Genomic DNA, 20,516 nt, shown 5'->3' with positions numbered 1-20,516 from the left:
TCTCAAGGGCAATTAGAGGTAAAAAATAAATGTTAGCCTTGCAGATCCCAAGAATGAATAAAAAATATGTCAGGTCTAGATGAGACAACACCTCGAGTATTACAATCTCCTACCCGAAACAAAGGATGTAGCTTCCTTAGGGGGAGTGCAGCAAAGATTCACCAGTCTTGTTCCCGGATGGCTGATCTGATACATGAGAAGAGATTAAGGAGGCTGGATGTCTATTCTCTTGTATGTAGAAGAATGAGAGGTGAACTCATTGAAACACGTCATCCTCTTGGTGCAAGAAGAATGTCTCCTCTGGCTAGGGAGCCTAGAACTTGTCTGGAAAATAGGGAGTAGGCCATTCAGACTGAGATGAGGAGAAAGTTCTTCACTTAGAGGGTGGTCAATCTTTGGAATTCTCTACCAAGAGGTCTATGGAGGCTCAATCATTCTGCATTCAAAGCAAAAGTTGTTAGATTTCTGGATATTAAATGTATCAAAGGACATGGAGATTAGGCAGGAACATGGTGCTTGAGGGAGAAGATCAGCCATGAACTTATTGAAAAGTGGGGCAGGCTCAAGGGGGCAAATGGCCTACTCCGTTTCTCATTTCTTGTGTCCTTATGCTTCTGGGATCAGTCCACAAGTGTACACAGGGAGCTGGCCATCACTTTTCCCTGGAAAGACTAGGCTCCAATCTCTGTGCATGGCTCCACATTAAGTTGTTGCTGGATTCTACCATGGTCTTTGACAACTGAACATGCCTTGAGCAGAAGAGTGTGAGATGACACATTGTTAGTATTTCAATGCTTGTCCTGCACGGTGTGGTCAGGCTGCAGCTCTTGAATATCTGAAGTGAAAAAGGAACAAGGGTGAGAATATAGTGTGGGTTTGGAGAGAAATAAGGGAAGTATGCTTCTGACATCTGCATGGTATAAATCATAAGAGTGTTGTGTGAGTGGGAGGTTGGATGGGTGGGGCACTTGTAGGAGTGTTGAGTATGTGAGGGTGTGGTGGAGTTTATGAATGCTAGGTGTGTCCTAAATGATGGTGATTGTTGGTAGATTAATAATGGGGATGTGGTGAACTAAGCATAGCCTAAGGTGACTGGTGTAATGGGTAGCTTATGTCATTTGATTATGCACATTAACCTTTAGCATAAGTGGAGATCATTGAGCTTCTTGCAGTGCTGCATCTTAGACCTCAAGGCTTGACCCATGGCATTAACTGCAAGGCTATTTGGTCTTCCTACACTCCTGGTGTGTGTTTGATGGTCTCCTGGCCCTCTGTGGACATCCTACTGTCCACCTGTGTGATGTGGGCCTCCGGTGCAGCATCCGAAAACCAGGCAGCCCAGTTACTAACATATTGCGCCATAGTTTACATTTTTTCAAGTGTGACTTTAGTTGTAAAGTGCCTGTTCCAAGCACAATGCACCTCCCATTTCCATGGGTGCAAGCTGGTTGAACTAGTGCCTGCACTCATAGTACTAGCCCAGTGAAGTGTCTGACCAATGAGCAATCTCGGAAATGAGCAGGCAGTAAAAGTTGGAGTGTAGCCTATATTGCAGTGAACTATTAATTCCTCATTGCAGTTCCAGAGGTCATCAAATTTAGCTTCCTTAATGTTTCCTTTTGTAACTTGCCTTCATTAAAGGATTGCAGAATCTGCCCCTTACAACTGGAGGACCAAGAGTCAATGCCTCAGGGACTATGTGTGACACTGTGAAGCCCAGAAAAATGCACGCTAACTTAAGAAGCTGAAAACCCCTTGGGAAACAATTAGCTGCCCATGTTACAGGGAGAAAAATTGAAAAACTGTGGATTTTTAAGATCCGAATTTTGCAGATCTGCATAGGGTCAAATTAGTGACAGCAATTTGCATTATGTAGTTCCTTTAATACGTTGTTTAAGGCAGTAAAAGCTTTTACTGAATGGCTGCATATTCAAATTGTAAAATTTGCTTTGGTCAGCTCTGTGTACTTTGCTGGATGCAACTCTGTAGCCCTACCCTTCAAATGAATCTACATAGAACAGCAAATTAATCCCTGGGGCACTTTAATTCTGATTAGCTCTGCATTATCTTAAGAGCACAGTTGCCACAACCCTTAACAGCTTTGATACAAGCTTCTTATTTTTAACATACAGTTGAAACATAAGCAAAGAACACTTGGAGATCTCAATCACTTTTCTTTAAATACCACTACAGCACATGAACAAATTGACATCCTTAGTGAATTCATGCCAACTCCAAATGTAGGTATCTATAGCACACACATATCTGTCTCCTAGGAAGTTATGTCAGCTTGTGAAGCACTAAATGGATACAGGGAACTGTCAGTTGCCCAGGTATCAGGTCTTAGAGGCCTTCTCCAAGATAGTGGTGGTAAGACATCAGCCTCAACAAGGAGCTTGTCCAACTGCATAATTGAATTCCACTGACAGAAGCCTTAGGTGAGACCCTGGTGCTGGTAAATGCATGGTGCTGGACTTGCATTTAAATGCTGCCTTTCATGACCACAAGATATCACCAGAGAAATGATGATTAATGACATATTTTTAAAGTGGTGAAAACAAAGTAGCTAATGGGTGCAGGCAAGATAAGGTCAGCAATGGAAGCAAAAAACGGAGGATGCTGGAAGTCCAACACATAAACTGAAATTGCTGGAAGCACTCAGCCAGTCAAGCAGCATCAGCGGGGAGAGAAACAGAGTCGACGTTTCAGCTTAAGGACTCTTCATCAGAACTGGAAAAGTGAGAAAACGGGGGTGTTTTAAGCTGCAGAGGGGTCAAATGAAGAGAACATACATGTGTCTGTTGGGGTACAGACCAAAGTTGTCAAGGTAACTATAGTTTTAAAAATTTGCAGTTATGGGACAGAAAATTAAAACAAAAAACAGATTGAAACAGAAAGGTGCCATCACTTCTAAGGAGAAAACACAGGGTTATTATCTGAAATTGTTAAATTCAATATTAAATCCTAAGGGCTTCAATGTAGCCAGATGGGAGAGCTGTCATGGTTCAGAGTGCTGGCCCTCGATTCAGCCCCATTGATGGTGCCTTGTTGTGCAGCACATAGTTTCCATGCACTACTAATTGCATAATGACACACACCTGAATTCCATCAGGAGACTAGTATAAGAACCCTGGCTTCACTAGCTCTAGTTGCCAGAGTATTGGTTAATCTTTTGGTATATGGTGTCTCCTGGCTGCTTAGAGCTGTCAACTCTAGAGCAGTCCTGGTTTTGCTGTTTTTCCTAGTATATCCTGTTTTTGTGTTGGGACTCTGCCTCAGAGCCCCGAGGCAAGATTCCTCCTGGTTGCTGCCTGTGGTCGGTTCTGAGGAAGCATCCTGACTCCAGTCTCGTCCTGGTGTTCTGCATTTGGGTTCTCTGCGATCTCGCTCTTCATTTGACATTGTGACAAGAGGAGGTATTAGAACATTGAACGGTACAGCACAGGAACAGGCCCTTTGGCCCACAATGTCTGTGCTAAAGCAGTGCCAAATTAAACTAAATCTCTTCTGCCTGCACATGATCCATATCCCTTCATTCTCTGCATATTCATATGCCTATCTAAAAGCCTCATAAACACCACTATCGTATTTGCTTCCACTGCTACCCCTGACAGCCCATTCCAGGCATCTATTGTTCCTCAAGCTTACTTTGGGCCTTGTTAGAGCAATGTATGAGGTCAAGGATGGAGAGGGGGAGCAGAGGAGAGAATAAGTGACAGGCAACAAGGATGTGTTCCCAAAACAAAAGCAGAAAATGTTGAAAGCCTCAGAGTAAGGGCTACCTTAATCTTCCAATCAGCTGCTACTTATTTTCTGCACCACTCCCACTCTGACCTCTCTGTCTTTGATCTTCCCACGTTGTACCAATGATGCCCAAAGCAAGCTCGAGTACTGTCTATGGTTCTCATCACAGCATTTAAGGAAAAGTGTGGTAAGAATAGTAAGAGTACAGAGAAGATTTACAAAGATGCTGTCAGGGCTGGAGGATTATAATCATGAGGAAAATCTCTCTGGCTGGAGTTATTTCCTTTAGAAATTGGAGGCTGAGGGGAGAATAAAATAAGGTGGATAAATCATGAGATGCTTACTTACAATGGATAGGAAAGACTATTTCCTTTTGAAGACAGTGAAGATCACTTTATCAGATTGGAGTCTATGGGCTGAATGGGTTTCTTCTTTACTTTGATATCTTTGCCTCTATGATTTACAGGGGCTATAGTTAATGAATAGCTTATATTTCTGCAGTCTACTGACTCACCTTTATTCTGTTGGAGAAGGCAGTAAAAGAATGCAGTCTGTGAAGGAGGACTATATCACTGAAAGCAAGTTCAAGACCTCTGGGTTAAACATTACCCGCACAGAAATCCTAAAGTTTCACAGCTCACAGTGTAATTGCGGTAAGCAGCAATACTTACTGTGACATTACTTTTGCTGAATTCAGTCCATTTCTCCCAGATGAAGGCAACACAGGAAAACATAAGCTTACTTATTTTGGTAGGAAGAATAGAAAAGCAGAGCCTAGAAGTTTGATCTTGATCAGTCGTGCTAACTGAGTATTAGCAGCAGCTTTGTATTCTGATCGTGGAATTTTCAAGTTCAGAATTGGAGTTGAACAAGTAGCTGGCTCTATCTGCGGCATCCAATCTCACTGACCAGGAATGAGTTTCTTGGCAAGAGTATTATGAACGGAATTAATATTAAGTTTTATCATAAGACTGAATGTTGTAAAACAAAGCCATTGAGAACACCAGGTTGGAAACTTGGGGGGAAAAATGTCTTTGGTCACTCTCACTAAACTACACGAATGTTAGAAGAATAAGGGGCTAAGTGAGAGAGAAAGGTTAGATAGATCTTAGAGCAGGCTAAAATGTCAGCACAACATTGTGGGCCAAAGGGCCTGTACTGTGCTGTAGTGTTCTATGTACTTCAGTGGATCCAGATTTTAGAAGCAGGTACAACGAGTAGCTGCTACACAAACAAATGTTTAGCAGAGATTGAATGTCTACCCCCAAACACTCATCTCCACCCCTATCCTCAGCATCCCACCTCAAATGAATGTGTAACAGAAGGGCTGGGAGGAAAAGAAAGAAGATAGAATCTCAGAACAAAATTTAAACTTGCTGTGAGAAAGAAAGTGGGTTCAGTTTAGTGTCTGTTCCTCTTTAAAAAGGAAATAGCTGCTGAATTTTAGTTCTACATTGTGTGTGTGTGCATGTGTGTCAATGTGCGGGTGTTTGTGTGTGCATGTGTGTACATATGTGCATTTGTGTGTGTGTGAACATATGTGTGTGAACATGTGTGTATAGGTATCTACCTAACAATGGCATGAACATTGAAATCTCCCACTTTAAATAATCCCCACAAATCCCCCCAACACTCACCCCCAACCATGCCTCTTCTTTTCTTCCCTTTCCCAGCCTATCTCTCTTTTTTCTACCCTCTTTTTTTCCTTTACCTTTGACCCATCCCCCAGTGGATCTGCTCTCCCCTCCTCCCCAGCACCTGCCTATCACCACCTTGTGTCCACCCAGCCTCCCCTCTTTTGTCCACCTAGCACTGCTCTGCTTTTCCCTCCTATATTATTGGGCTTCCCCTTTTCCTATCTTCAATCCTGAAGAAGGGTCCTGACCCGAAACATTGACCACCTGCTTTTCTCCACAGATGCTGCCCGGCCTGCTGAGCTCCTCCAGCATCAGAGTGTTTTTCATCTAGATTCCAGCATCTGCAGTCCTTTGTTTCTCATGTGATTTTTAAAGTGCATCAACAAAAGAATCATTGTTTTTGCTCATTTCAATTTAATATTGTCTACCCTGAGTTTCACAAACTTTGAATTCCATACTAAAATAAAAACATCAGTGCAGAATTGAGTTGACTGAAGCTAATTTGTGCAGCAGTGAAAGGCACTTAGATCAATTTGAACATTTCAGGGCACGTTGTTTTAATTGGTTTACACTTAACATCGTTGATGTTTTATCCATTTAAATTAAAAACCTTACCTGGAAATTCAGTAGGATAGCGCTATCTTTTTCAGTGCCATACAATGAAAGCAAAAGTTTTCAGACTTCATCATCATTACTCAGTTTTCCGGGTCACATCATGCCACTCTGGAAATCTGAACTGGCATTTCCCATCCTGAATTGTGGTTGTGCAGATGAGCCATTTTCCTTAACAGGCACACAAGTAATGAGGTCATTCTTAGTGCAACACTCAACTTGAGTGTTGCCATGTGAAATTAGGTCGCTGATCCAAAGCACATCTGTTGTTGTTCACTCACAACCCAAACAGATTTTCCTACCACCGCTAGCTCTGCAGTGGCACAGCTTAAAGAGGGCCTCCCTGATCAGGCTTGTACCTAACACTGAGAATACTTTAACTTATTTACCCATTGGCTCCACTGCAGGGTACCCACCAGTACAGTACCAATTCTTATCACCCCCAAACTCACAATACTTGTCCAATACCCACCCACCACTGAGCTTACTGCCCCACTCAACAATATCCCAGTGGTCCCCCATAAACGGATCACCCCACTGCAAAATACCCAGATTTTGGCAGCAGCCCTCTGATCAACAATCACTTTCCCCATCCCATTCACCCCTGATGCAGGTCTCACCACTATTGACCCTCGATCTGACCTCCCTTCATATCCACGATCCTTTCTCAAAACCCAAACCCAACCCTTGTTCCCTCTCCCTCACAACTCCCAGCTACAGCCCTATCTTCTTTGTATGAAGAAACTTCCCTCCAGTAATGCCAGTTCAGAGTACTGATGTATTAGACCTCAGGCGCTATTGAAGTTCTCTGGTACAGACCCACGACCAGAAACAGTTGCTTTCCCACCACCACAGTAACTGATTGAGGTGACTCTCAGTGTACCAAGGAAATTCCAGTCACCTGCATTTTCATTTTAAATTAATTTGTATTCTGCACACTGAATGCAATGATAATTAGGCCACTGCAAATCTGACCTTCCACTTTGGGTCACCTCCTCTGTAGTTCTGAAAGAAGGAAGTGGACAGAAGTTGTAAATTTGGTTGAAAATAAACACACTAAATTAACCTATGATGGAATAAAGGGAAAACCTTTTCTTTCCCCTGTTTAAAGGCTGCAAGATTTTATCATGTTGCCCTTTTAAAAAAACTACATAACTGTTTGGGGGCCCTTTTTTTCCCTTTTAGTCTATAAACAATGAAGCTTTTGTTTCACTGAAAACTAATTTTTTCAATTATGTTCAGTATTTTTCAGACATTTGTAATGAGGTAATTTACTTGGTTTCAGTAAGCGCATGCTTCTTTGATTATTTTTCCTTTTCTGTATTAGTTGATAAAATTTTTGCCTGGATTTAAATTGGAAATGTTAAAACTTAACTGACCTACTAAACTGTATAAAGGTGACTTACATGGAAACCACAGCGAAACTTTAATTGTGGTTAATCGTGAGAAAGTCTCCATGCCAGGCGATTACATAAAAGACTGGTGTTTTTAATCAATGCCAGTGAGTTGAGGTGATTTAGATGATTTGATGATTTTGTTGGTTCTGATATAGGTGACCAGTGAAAACAAGAGAAATACTACTACTATTGCATCCAGGTGGCATGTTGATAGTGTGAACACATCTTGATGTTGGATTACACTGCAAAATTGTTTCACAGAAATATCTAAAATTATTAGTGATGCTGTTAATGGTTTCTGTTGAATTTAGCTGATATTTATTTCTGAGGAGCATTTAAATCAGTATAATTCACATCTTTGTGGCTCACTATTGGAAAATTGAAGTAAAAGAGGAGTTACATTTAATTGTGCATGTTTAAAAGGGTAAAAAGACTTACAAAGGTAACACCATCAGTTCTTTTATTGTTTGGGAAAGTTTTATTAGAGTTTACACGAAAGATGCCAGAAGCTGGGAGGCAGAGGTTCATCTTCTTCTGCTCTGTGAAGAAGTTAACTCTTGCTATCAGCAGTGTGCTTTAGGCTTCTAGCATCAGATTATCCCTGGTTCTCAGTCACGAAGCAACAACTGTTGCATTGATAAATCTAAGTTTATACAATGAGCTTTATCAGTTTTTAAAAATTTGAGTAGAATATTTCCCTATGGTAACAGAAGAAAATTATGAATTGACAAAATGGACTCTCAAATAGAATCACCATGGATTCTGTTCCTTTTTGTTTTGAGGCAAGGATCATGACTTTCCGGACAGTATGAATACCGATAATGCAGCAATAGGTTCATGCTGACAAAATCTCCAGAAAATGCCAGTAATAATGGCAGTGTGTTCTAATCTTTTTCCCAAATTCTATTTAAATGGAATTGAATCTTGGAGGCATTGTGCAATGTGCTACTATTGCCATATTAGACATTTAGCATTATGTCTAGGGATGAATTTTTAGGCATCAGTGTGTTTAAGAATTAAAGCAGGCATCAGCTGTCATCAAATGATTTGGACTTGTATTCTGTATTCAAATTCAGTTACACAATTCATGGTCTCTTTTTACCAACAAGAGTGGGACGATCATGGACAGAAACTCAGAAGTAATTGCAATTATATCTGAATCTGTAATGTAAAATAACTGTGTTAAACTGTCACTTAAGAAGGAAAAATTTACCTTAAGTTTACAAAAATAATTAAAGAGAGGTATGACAAAATAAACCCTGATCTAAAATATTGAGCAACACACAAAGGAGGTGGAGGAACTCAGCAGGTCAGGCAGCATGTATGGAGGGAAATGAACAGTCAATATTTTGGGTCAGGACCCTTCCTCAAGACGAAGAATTTTCCAACATCTGCAGTCTCTTGTGTCTCCCTAAAATATTGACTTGTTCTGGAAAATAAAATGTCCTCCAAGATAACCAAATAAACTGTTAATACTTTGGACATTTGTTTTCTACTTTTAATATTAAAAGTATAAGGTCCCTCCAGGGCTGATAAATGAGAGAGATCAGCAATTAATGATGGCCCATTTAGGTATGTAACATAGAAAGTGGAAACCTACACCTCTAAATGGGATCTCTCGTAAAATAACTTTTTTATTCTTGGGTGAATTGGAATAAATTACCTGGGTGCAATTCACGAAATATCAATCAAGTGACATTCTGGTGAGTGTCAGGAAAATATAAATGAGAATTGTGACTCAAAGCTTTCCTCTGGAAATATTTGCCTATATTTAAAAGAAATACATTTGATAGCCTGGCCAAAGCAATGGCATGGAGAGATGAGTAAAGATCCCTAAACCCTGACCAGATCTGCTGATGATATCAATGAAAGCCCAGAGATTATATCAGCTGTTGCTTGCACTATTATAATGGATGGTGTCCAATATGTGATTGATTTGTTATATGTGGGCAAATGGCCAAGAAATGCACAGAGAAATTTCCCTTGGAGATGCCATTTATTTGACAAGAGCATGAAATGAAATGGTTAACGTAATTCAGGACAGTGAGAGAGCTCTTCAAATTATCAATGCGCTGAAAAACATTCTCTCAATAAACTGACTAATTCATAAAATAATCAGGATGGCTTGGAAATCTTACACCTATCAGAGGAATTAAAATTGAACTTGAAATGGAGAATGACATAAGATTTTGACGTGCTTGAAAATGTGAAATTGACTGGTGCACCGGCAAATTTAAATTTGTGTGCCTCCTGCAGAAGGCTAAGAAATAAGACTTAGTGAAGAGCAGGAGCTTGATTCTCTGGCCTCAAGGCAGAGGCTGAAGGAATGTCAACTTGGGATAATATTTAGAGGGCCTGAGCTTGAAAGGGTTAAACAGCCAAAGCTTCCTTGGAATTGGTGTTCTGTAAAAGTGGATTGCCTCTAGGCCTTCAGACCAATAATGAGCAGGTGTAGAGAAATCAATGGTTGCAAGGGAGGGAAAACCAGTTTGAGACATAATGACTTGTCTGAACCAGTCTGAAATATGAACTATTGTCTTCTATCACTCCCTGCATGTAGTCATGCATACTAAAACACCTTGATATTTGTTGAAATATAATCAAATATACTTCCCTTTTCCAGCATTACTTTCAGTAGGTTTGCTGGATTAGAGATTTATTTCTCTCAGGAAACAGTTGGGATTTCCTTGCAGCTTGACGAGTCATTGGTTTGGAGCATACTGTTAACTCTCACTCTGGGAGATCTGTCTACTGAACCTGTACCAGGTTAACTGAGAGCAAGTGCAGCAAGCTTATTAAGAAGAATGGGAGAGATTATCTTCTTCATTTAATTAATTTGCATTTTTAAATTATGTGTGTTATATTTAGTAAAAACTTTTAATCTAATTACTTAATTTTAACAGTTCCACGTGACTTTGCACAGTGACAGGTTTGACAACCGATGAAACTGTGGAGCAGGGTCACTGGCTGTCAAAGGCACTCTATCAGTACCGCCAGCTACTCCTCCCACTGGGAGGGACCCTGCACTTCACAATGTTTCCATGGGCCCAGCCAATGTACTGAGGACTAGGTTTCAAGTGGAAAATTGTGTCCAGAACGCCTTGGAAGGAACAGTGTGGTCCAGGCACAGACAGCCAGTGGTCTTGGGCAGCAGAACATCTGTGCTGTCAAGAATGTTACAGAGGCGGCAGGGAATTTGTAAGGGCAGTCACACATGATGAACCTGAGTTCTTTGAAAAGATAACTGATGTGACAGGTTATTTATATCACCTCCCAGAAGACTTTTCATTTAAAAAAACCCTCACAGGAAACTACTGCTGATGTTGAAGCACAAAAAATTGAAGATAAATTATTGAACATTTCTGGCAACAGAGGGTGGATTCAATGAAAAAGTATTCTAATGGTACTCACAGAGTTACACAAAGATCTGTGTTGGTGTTGCAACTATTCACTGCACTTAAAAATGATTGGATGATAGAATGGAAAGTTACACATCCAGATTTAACAATGACGGGAAGGAGCCAGCGGAGGCAGTATTTCCGGAGACATAAACTTACATCTAAATTCAGTGAAAGGGCAAAACAATGGCAAACAGACTTCAAAGTAGGCAAAGGTCTACTTTGAACCTAACAGAAAAGATGAATAGAACAGAGAAATCTCTTCTAAAAAGAACAGTTTGTCCAATGATAATGGTTAATCATTCCTCTAAGATTGATAGATCCAAACCTTGCTCACTGCCCCACTACCCCAAGCACAGGTCCAATCCTTTCGGACCATATGCATCATGACTCTGACCCAAGGATCATCATTCTCCAGTTTCCACTCATCCCTTGCATACTCTGCATTCTCCAACTAACTTGCCCCTCCCCCACAAAAGCCAGCCTGAGTCCAAGGAATTGCACACTTCATTACAAAAATGTGCAATATTCATTCAGTTGTGCCAATACCTTGAGTCCTGGGTGCAACTGAAGTTTAGTTTCACAACCAAAATGGTCATTCGTGCCCCATTTGGGTTCACTGGAATTTCAAAAAAGTTAGGTGATTATAAAAGGAAAGTGAAATCAGAGGTATGAGAGTGAAACACTGAGAGGAAAATGTTTATGTTTGTACAAATACACAAAGGGACAAATTGAACTGCGAATGCAAATTCACCCTGGGGAGTACAACATGGTGACTGTTGCTGAGCCATGCTTGCAAGATGATTGTGACTAAACACATCAGGGTACATTAGGCCTGATTGTTCTTTGGCCAGTACTTCCATTGCACATTGTTGGCTACCTGGAGTTTGCTGTTCAGCTTGTCTCCATTTACTTGCCTCTGTGGTAAAACACTGATATCAGAACCAGGCTGGAAGTCAGACGTCAGTGCTTCTGACCTCCCGTTCTGGAACTGTCCAGTAACAGAGCTCAAACATAATGAAGAGAGGGACTGGTGATAGCGGACAAAAGAAGCAAACACCATTGATTTGAGTGAGGCACCCATCTTGAGTTAAATGGTAAGTGCAGGCATGTAATTTCTGTTATTTTAACATTCCCAATTAATTTCTCGTACTTTAAGGTGTTGTAAAGTTTTATTGCCAATTTTATTAAGAAATACTTAAGTCTATTTGACTTTTTAAATGTCTCTGTCTTTTGGTAGACTGTTATTTCGCACTCAGTAACAAAGCAATAATGCCGACTACCAAACTCAAAAACTGTTGACAAAGATATTGCAATCTCTGACTCACAGACTTCTCTTTTTCCAACAACAGTTCTTGTCAGGTTTCAGGTTCAAAGGACCTCTGGCGCCCAGCAGTCAAGACATCATCAAACTGGCTGAACAATCACATTAAAGAATTCTCACAGATGCCAAGCCAGTAAGAAAAAAGTATCATTTTTAGATGATATTTGAAATATTTTATAGCCCATTAAATAAATGTCAATGCACAAACAGTATAAAGACTGAGACTAAAATATCTTTTTTTATAATAAAATTCATGTTGATTATTTCAAATTACATTTTTAAACATCAATGTGAAGGATTTACAATTCACATTCAAATTTTTATAAACCAAAGGAATTTGCTAATTATGGCTTGGAAGCTCTTAAAATTCATTCTCGTGTGTCCAAACTTCACATTTTGTGTGTTTTGAGGAGAATTTGCAATTGCTTGAATTTTTCATTAGTTCAACTGATTTCCCTTTATTGTGGTGAAAATTTTGGAGAATCACTGACAGCAAACTTGGGATTTCTGCGGTAAACTGAGTATGTGGGGAAAATTCCTAAATTACTGTTAATTTCATGGTGTAGTAACAGCAATTGTATTAGTCTCACCCTTATTATTGCTGGAAAAGGAGGGCTATTGAGTTAATTCATGATGGTTTTCTGCTGTAATATATCCCAGAACTAACAAGTATTAGATTTGGGATTGAGCAATGATCCAGATTTAGTTAGCAGCCTAACAGTGCAGTAATATTTATCTAACAGTAATCACAAAATGATTGACTTCAATGTTGTAGCTGACTGGGAGAATCGTGTAAGAGCTATAAAGGTACCAGACTGAGATTAGGAGACACAAGAGACTGCAGATGCTGGAACCTGGAGCAATACATGAGATGCTGGGGGAACTCAATGGGTCAGGCAGTATCAATGGAGGGAAATGGACAGTCAACATTTTGGGTCAAGACCCTTCATCTCGACAGATTAAAATTAGGCTGGCTTCAGCACTATGCAACCAATAAACCTGTTATTGGAAAAAAAAATTCAGATGTAGGTTCTTGTAAAATAACTAGATGTGATATGGAACTGTTTTATGATCCAAAGGGACAAGGGTTCCAACCACCAAACAAAGCAGCCACAGATGACCAGAGAAGAAAGGGAAAGCATAAGACTAAAATATAACATGTACAAAATAGACTAAAAATAACTAGACTGGGAGAGATTCAAAAAACAACAAAAAGTGACAAAGGAAATATAAGAGTTACATAAAAAGGGTGAATTGAAAGAAACTGGAAATATCCAAATTAATATTAAAAAAATAATTGCAACTGTATTCGGGAAAAGGAGTGGTCAGGAGCAGTGTGGACCCCTAAAAAACTAAGAACACTGGCATTGTAAATGAAAACAAAGAAATGGAAGATATGCTGAATATTATCAATATTTCCCATCGTGGAAGAGAACTGCATGCGAGATATCCCTTGGAAACTAGTAACGAATCAGGGATTTAGATCACCCAAGTTAATGTAACTTAACACTAATGAAGAAATTAATATCACTGAGAAGTGCCTAATCCCCCAGAATCAGATGATTTTCATCCCAGGGATCAAAAGGAAATTGGGGGGGGAGGGCGCGGGAGTGTAGGTTGGACTATAACCTACTTGTAAATTTAAGAAGCTACTTGATAGAGAGGTAAACATATTGAGGGAATCTGATAGGATAGAAAAATGGTAATTATTTTTGCTGGTTAGAAAGCTGGGAGGAGGAACCATTTTTATAGTGGAAGTACTGAAAGCTTTTTATCATTAAGCCAATTTGACAGCAATCATTTTGTACCAGGTGTGCTTCAGCATTTACCACTCTTGAAAAGGGAAGAAACTAGACTCGGCCCTTTCAGGAGTGAAGTTGGAGAACAATCCTATGGCCAAAGGCTGATAATTTAAAATTTGTTGATCAATGATATGAAGGGATATGGACAAAAATTAGATATGAAGTTATGGATCAGTCGATGTTGTCTTTGAATCAAGGAAGAGGCTGGGAGGGGCTGAATGGCTCAGTTTTAATTCTAGATTTGCTTATACTGCTAGGTTCAGGTCTCTTTTCCAAGCAGATAATTTGTGATTAACATTGATTTAGTGGTACAGGTACCATTAGATGGCTCACAGAAATTCCAAGAAGTTGAACCAAAGCATCTATAGAAATTGTAATACCCACATTTATTCTTCCTCTAAAAACCAATTTTTATCCACACTTTTAGTGCGAGTATTAGATAAATAGCAAACCACGACTGAGCTTGAGCCAATTGCCGGAGGAACTCAGCAGGTTGAGCAGCATCTGTGGGGGGGGAAGGAATTGTTAACATTCTGGGTCGATACCCTGCGTCAGGACTGAGAGTGGAGAAGGAAGGTAACCAGTATAAAGAGGAGGGGGTAGGGGTAAGAAAGGGCCGGTAGGCGATAGGTTGACTGACGAGGGGTGAGGGATTTTGGTGGGGGAGATGGAGGGGTGGAGTTGGAGGACAGAGGCAGGTGGGTGATAGGTGGAAGCAGACAAGGAAAAAAAGGCAGTTGGAGCCAAATGGGGGGACAGGAGGGTGAAGATGGAGACAGAGGCTGGAGGGTAATAAGTGGGCACATCAAGGTACACGTGCTGGAATCTGATAAGTAAAAAAGGTGATAATGGGAAGCATTAATGGAGAGAAGAAGGGCAGGTGGAACTAGAGGGGAGAGGGGATCTGGTGGGTGAAGTGTGTGGATGGATAGAACCAGGAGGGGGATTGGGAGGGGGAGGCTGCTCGACCCACTGAGTTCCTCCAGCAGTTTGTTTTTTCCAGTATCTGCAGTCTCTTGTATCTCCACTACTGAGTTTGATCTTGAGGATATAACGATTCACGTTGGCATAAGGTAGAAAAACTTGATCTGTATTGTTTTTTTCATTCCTTTTCTGAGCATCGATAAACATCATCTTAAGTAAAACATTAGCCTCAACTGAAGGAACGAATCAACATAGTTCAAACATCTCCTATAACTGCCCTCCCTCTTTGAGTCTCGCTTCTCTGCAATGTATTTTTCCTTTATTGCTATATTCCATCTTCTTCTGTAGTGTTACAGAAACGCTTATTTAAATTTGGAATTAGTTATTTATCAATAATATTAATGTCTATTTAGAAATCCAAAGAGTATGTAAGTACAATTGCAGAGCTAATAGTTACATAATCCTAATCTTATGGCTTAATGCCGATCTCTTTTAGCTGAAATAATACATTTGCACTAGAGTATACATTGTAAAGTAAGAAATAAATTACTTTTAGAACTATTCCTCAATCATAGACATTGCAGGTTTTCTGTGCATCATCTTTGCTGCACGTTATAACTCTTTGTAAGGTCCAAACAATCAAGTTGGCAAATGTGAAAAATCGGCTCATCTGTAACAGAGATGGAGCAAATATAGCTTTACCATTATTGATTTTCTTTGAGATGTTCTCATTATTCTACTGCAATTCACAATCTATTTGCAGCATTCTCTTTTTATTTTCCCTGGAACAAAGCCTTCACTGACTATCATTTACCATTTTAATACATACCATCTTTTGCTACTGGTACCAGGTATTTCAACCTGGTAGACTTTGGGTGGCTATCTTTCTAACAAATTACGTGCTGCTAATTTGACATTAAGTCTCCAGTGTGCCATCAGACGGACACTTTGTTATCAGCATCCATTCAACCATTGTCCTGTTGACCTCTGATTTTCTGGGCAACCATATTTGAATAATATGGATTTCGGAAGAAAAATACTTCTCTTATATCCAGAGGCTATTATTATTATTAATGTATTTCTTGAGATACTTGGGTAACAAAATCCCAAGCAAATTCCAATAGCAGGTAATAATACGTTGACTGAAAAGCAAGAATATAATTTTAACTCCCACATCCATGTCCTGTGAATGGAAGAGAACCAGAGAGAGCTGAGGTTGAAATGTGAAATCCAATCAAAGCCCACAATGAAGACACCAACATCCAGTTTAACTACTGCATGAAATCCACTCCATGGAGGAGGCATTTTTGTTTTAGAATCCATTTGAAGTTAGGATACAATAGGCAAGTATTTTAAATCAATGCTTAGGAGCAAGGGAGGATAGCACTGCTTCACCCTGCCCCCAACCTACATTCCACAACAAGCTTCCGCTCCCTGCAACTGTCTTCTTTTAGCTATCTTCAAATATCCCCTTGATTTTTTAACTCCCCCACCCCCACATGATTTCTCCCTTACCTGACCCTTGCTGTGACCTCTCTTTCCCTTCTTTCTACTGCATTCCCTGTTCAGGTAGGTTGCTGTCAGATGTGCCAGCCTCATGCACTACAGTTTCCTGGTGTCTATCCTATTGATATCAGCCTAAATACCTCAACCAGATCACCTAATGCTTCTAAGCTTACATAATCTATCCTTGCTATTTAACCCTCTGAGATATAAATAATAATCAGGTAGTGAGGCGAGGACGGGATAGTTAGGGGCAAAAATGGGAAACCATGCAGAGAGAGTAACTTAAGTACATTTCATCTGCCCTTATTGAGGAAGAAATTGCTGCTAAAATCATGGTAAAAGAGGAGGTAATTGAGATAGCGGAGAAGCTAAACTTTGATAAACTTATATACTAGGATGTTGGCCATATCCTAGGCAGATAAATAATCAGGTCCAGATGGGATGCTGAGGGCAGAGTCACAAATGTGGCATTAATGATATAATCATTTAATCCTCTATGGACAACTTAAGACATGAAGGGTGAGGGCTGTCCCAGGGAAGTCCAGTGTAGGAGATAGACAGATAGAGAACATCGTTCAGCCTGGGGTGAGAGTGTGTTCGAGAAGACTGACAGTGGCAGAGCTACCATGGTGAACAAGGGACCAAATGATAGACATTAGCATCCTTGGAAAAGGAAAGTGGGGTTGATTGAGGATATAGAGGGATATAAAAAAGTGATCAGAAATGGTTGTGGCTGTCATTGAGACAATGGGAATTGGTAGAGTGTGCAAGATCAAGGGGTGGCCATATAGAGCAGAGCAAGCAGGGAAGGGATAAGAGAGGACAGGTGGGTGGTGACCTCAGATGGGAGGACAAGGTTAATTGAGAAGGAGATTAATATCAAGCTGTATGTTTATATATTTTAACAGAAATATGTAATTATTTTCAGAAAGGATTAAGTAACCTTTAATTTGTTCCGGTTATAGCTATTGAGCTTTTGCAGCCGGTGTCACGGCCTCTTCTTCGGATGGTATCTCGTGGGGTTCCACAGCTGTTGGAAGATTTTCTGTCTGCTCAACACCGTCAGCCACAGGGACTTCCACCTCCACTGCTACCATCTCCAAGGCCTCATCACCAGCTTCAACTGCTTCAGGAGTCTGGGAATCATCTGGTTTGAATGAGAGTTCAAGATAGCACATCAAAACATATCCAGATATTGTATTAATATTTACTTAAGGAGAATCTGCACCCCAAATGTAGAGCTGCTTGCAGAGTCGACTGTAGCACAAGGGTACAGATGTTAATTTTGTAATGTAGGTTTTGATTTTACCCAAAGGTGAACAATTATTGAGAGCTAATGACCATTTTTAGTTCCATTGATTTTTAATTCTGTTGAAGTCAAAGGATTGTTGTAAAACAGACTCACTGTCATCAATTTTACAGTATTGCACAAAATATATGCCAACAATGTTTAGCACAGTCTGGTGCTAGACTAGTGATCCCAGACTGGGCTGTTTTCTAATTTTAGTTAAACCAGCAGTTAGATGAAAAAATTAATTTCAATACCACTGGGGGTTTCATTCTTATTCATTATCCAATGAAGGTTACTGAGAACTGAAAGTATGTACCTTTCAGAACACCACATGATCGTAATCACCAGGGATGCTCACTGCAGTCTAATGGACCATCAATATCCAGTCTACACTATACAAGAAGAATATTCACTTTGCAAGAAGTCAAAGGAAACAGGGGACAGTCACTTGAAACCTAGAAAATCAGGAGGTTAAGGCTTTGAGGAAATGGGATCATTGGTACTAGTATTGGTATTGGTTTATTATTGTCACTTGTACTGAGGTACAGTGAAAAACTTGTATACCGATCGTACAGGTCAATTCATTACACAGTGAAGTTACATTGAGTTAGTATAGAGTGCATTGAGGTGGTACAGGTAAAACAATAACAGTACAGAGTAAAGTGTCACAGCTACAGAGGAAGTGCAGTGCAGGTAGACAATAAGGTGCAAGGTCACAACAAGGTAGATTGTGAGGTCAGAGTCCATCTCATTGTATATGGGAACCGTTCAATAGTCTCATCATCATAATCAGAGAATCTGGGAATCAAGGCCATTTGGTTGTAAAAGTCTCATGGAATTGGAGAGGCAAGAGATCAGCAATGTTGAGGGATTGGAGCTATTGGGGCATGAAAGGGTCAGAGCTACTGGGGCAGCAGGGGATCAGAGGGTAGTTGATCAGGTGGTCTGAGCCATCGGAATTTCGGGAATCAGATAATTGGTAGATGAGGGATTGGGGCCTGGGCACATCGGGAGTGAGATTAGAGCGTGGGGTGAGTCAGTACTCTGAGAGGGACAAATTTTGTGATCTTGTCGGGACCAAGCCCATAACTTCACAATGAAAACTCAATTGTCCCACAATTGTCTCAGGAGTGACTAACGGTGATCAGTTTCAGGCCACTTCTCCAGCTTTGTTCCACAGGAAAAGACATCATAAAGTGTATCACACACTGAAATCACCTTTGTTTATTTGCAGCATTGACAGATCTTTTGACCAAATACTTTTGACCAAGCCTAGGATGTCTTCATTTAACACTCGTAAGTGATTGCTGGAAACAATCAGGACTGGTGACCATGGACCATTTCTCCAGCCTAGTGCTGAAGACTTCTTTAGACTTCTGCTGCATTCTGAATAAAATCAACTCCTACAGTATTTTCATAGGATCACACAGCACAGAGGAAGGCCGTTCAGCCCATTGTGACTATGCTACAAAAGAGATATCCTAACTAGTCCCACTTGCCTCTTGTCACCCGAAAGCTATGCAGTTTTTAACTCTTTGTGTGTTTGGTTCTACCAGCCTTCAAGGTTCCAAATCAATACAACTGAATGTCTAAAAAAATTCTGCTCCTTGGTTCTTTTGCTAATTATCTTAAATCTGTTTATTGAGTCCTCTACCATTCTAAACAATCCCTCCCAATATATACCATCAAAGCCACACAGAATTTTTAATATGTATATTAATTTTTCTGGTAACCTAATCTGTTTAATGGAGTTCAATCCCAACACCTCATGTTCTGTCACCCCCACCACTTAACTAAAATCCTTCAACCTTTGTGCTATTCTGGTAAATCTCCTTTGGACCCTCTCCTATTCCTTGATATAGTTCCTAAAAACGTCTGGTGTTTTGGACTGGGAACAATATTTTGGGTGAAGCTGAATAGATGAACTATGAAAATTTCACATTTAAGGTCTTATTGTTTGCACTGAGGCGTATTCTGATGTGTAGATCATCTAATAGTTTCCACCATGATGAGGCAAGTTGTTAAAAATGGCACAGTGATGCCACCTGAGGCTCATGGAAATAGAGAAAACATCTGTGCATCTCTTAATCATTCAGACTGAACTATAGTATAATGAACAGCGTGATAACCGAGAAAAAAGTATAGAGTGAATGAATTCAATGCCAAGAGGAAGAGAGAAAGAATGATTGGATTATGGGACAAGATAAAAAAGGCAGAAAGGAAAAGGCAAAGTTTTTATTTTGAAAAGTCATTACTTAATGATCTTTAAATAATTAAAATCTGCAGGAATTGGAGTCCACACTTGTGGTTCAATTTCAATGCTGGGGGTTGCTTTAGGATGAAGTTACATTTATAGGTTAAAAGTGATTTAGATTGGAAAGAGGAATGAACTTCCTGAAGTTAATTTACTTCATATCTACCATGCACATGGAGCACTCATGGCATTCAATGTCTTTCAACGCTGAGCCACAACTACAGTTGGTGGAACGCAAATGATGGATGAACACAATTGGCTCATCAACTCTTAATAATCTCAACCTGATAATCTCATACCACTTTTACACAGTGAACAGAACAGGCCAGTTTTCTCACCAATACTTTGAAGGCAACATTTGGCTATCCATTGTTCTCCACATAACTATGTAGCTACATTTTAACAATTTAAAATCTACTATATTTAAGAGCCATGAAACTCCATTCACTGGCACATGTTGGTAAGCATTCCAATCACCCAATAGCATTTCCATGGGCCAGGAAGTCTTGCAATATGCTCTGCATAAATTTAGTATTTGATATTTGTTACAAAAATAAAAAAATTAGAATTTAAAAAATAATATTAAATGGGTTTAAAGACGATAAAGGAGGGCACATTATCACATAT

General features: G+C 40.0%; 1 protein-coding gene across 1 annotated transcript in view; it reads right to left on the bottom strand.

The window, feature by feature from the left end:
- Window positions 1-11,693: 11,693 nt before the first annotated feature.
- Window positions 11,694-20,516, bottom strand: part of mgarpa (mitochondria localized glutamic acid rich protein a) — a 29,956-nt gene continuing 21,133 nt past the window's right edge. The window contains exons 5-6 of the mRNA XM_052039792.1: window positions 17,288-17,491; window positions 11,694-15,508 (exon numbers count right to left, since the gene is read on the bottom strand). Coding sequence (XP_051895752.1) covers window positions 17,310-17,491 — 182 coding nt within the window. The 3' untranslated portion in view covers window positions 11,694-15,508; window positions 17,288-17,309. The remainder of the gene's footprint in view (window positions 15,509-17,287; window positions 17,492-20,516) is intronic.

The sequence above is a fragment of the Pristis pectinata genome, chromosome 2 (assembly GCF_009764475.1).
Source record: "Pristis pectinata isolate sPriPec2 chromosome 2, sPriPec2.1.pri, whole genome shotgun sequence".
In the NCBI taxonomy this organism is placed as follows: domain Eukaryota; kingdom Metazoa; phylum Chordata; class Chondrichthyes; order Rhinopristiformes; family Pristidae; genus Pristis; species Pristis pectinata.
The sequence above is the reverse complement of the archived record's forward strand: the minus strand, read 5'-3'. Positions and strand labels throughout refer to the sequence as shown.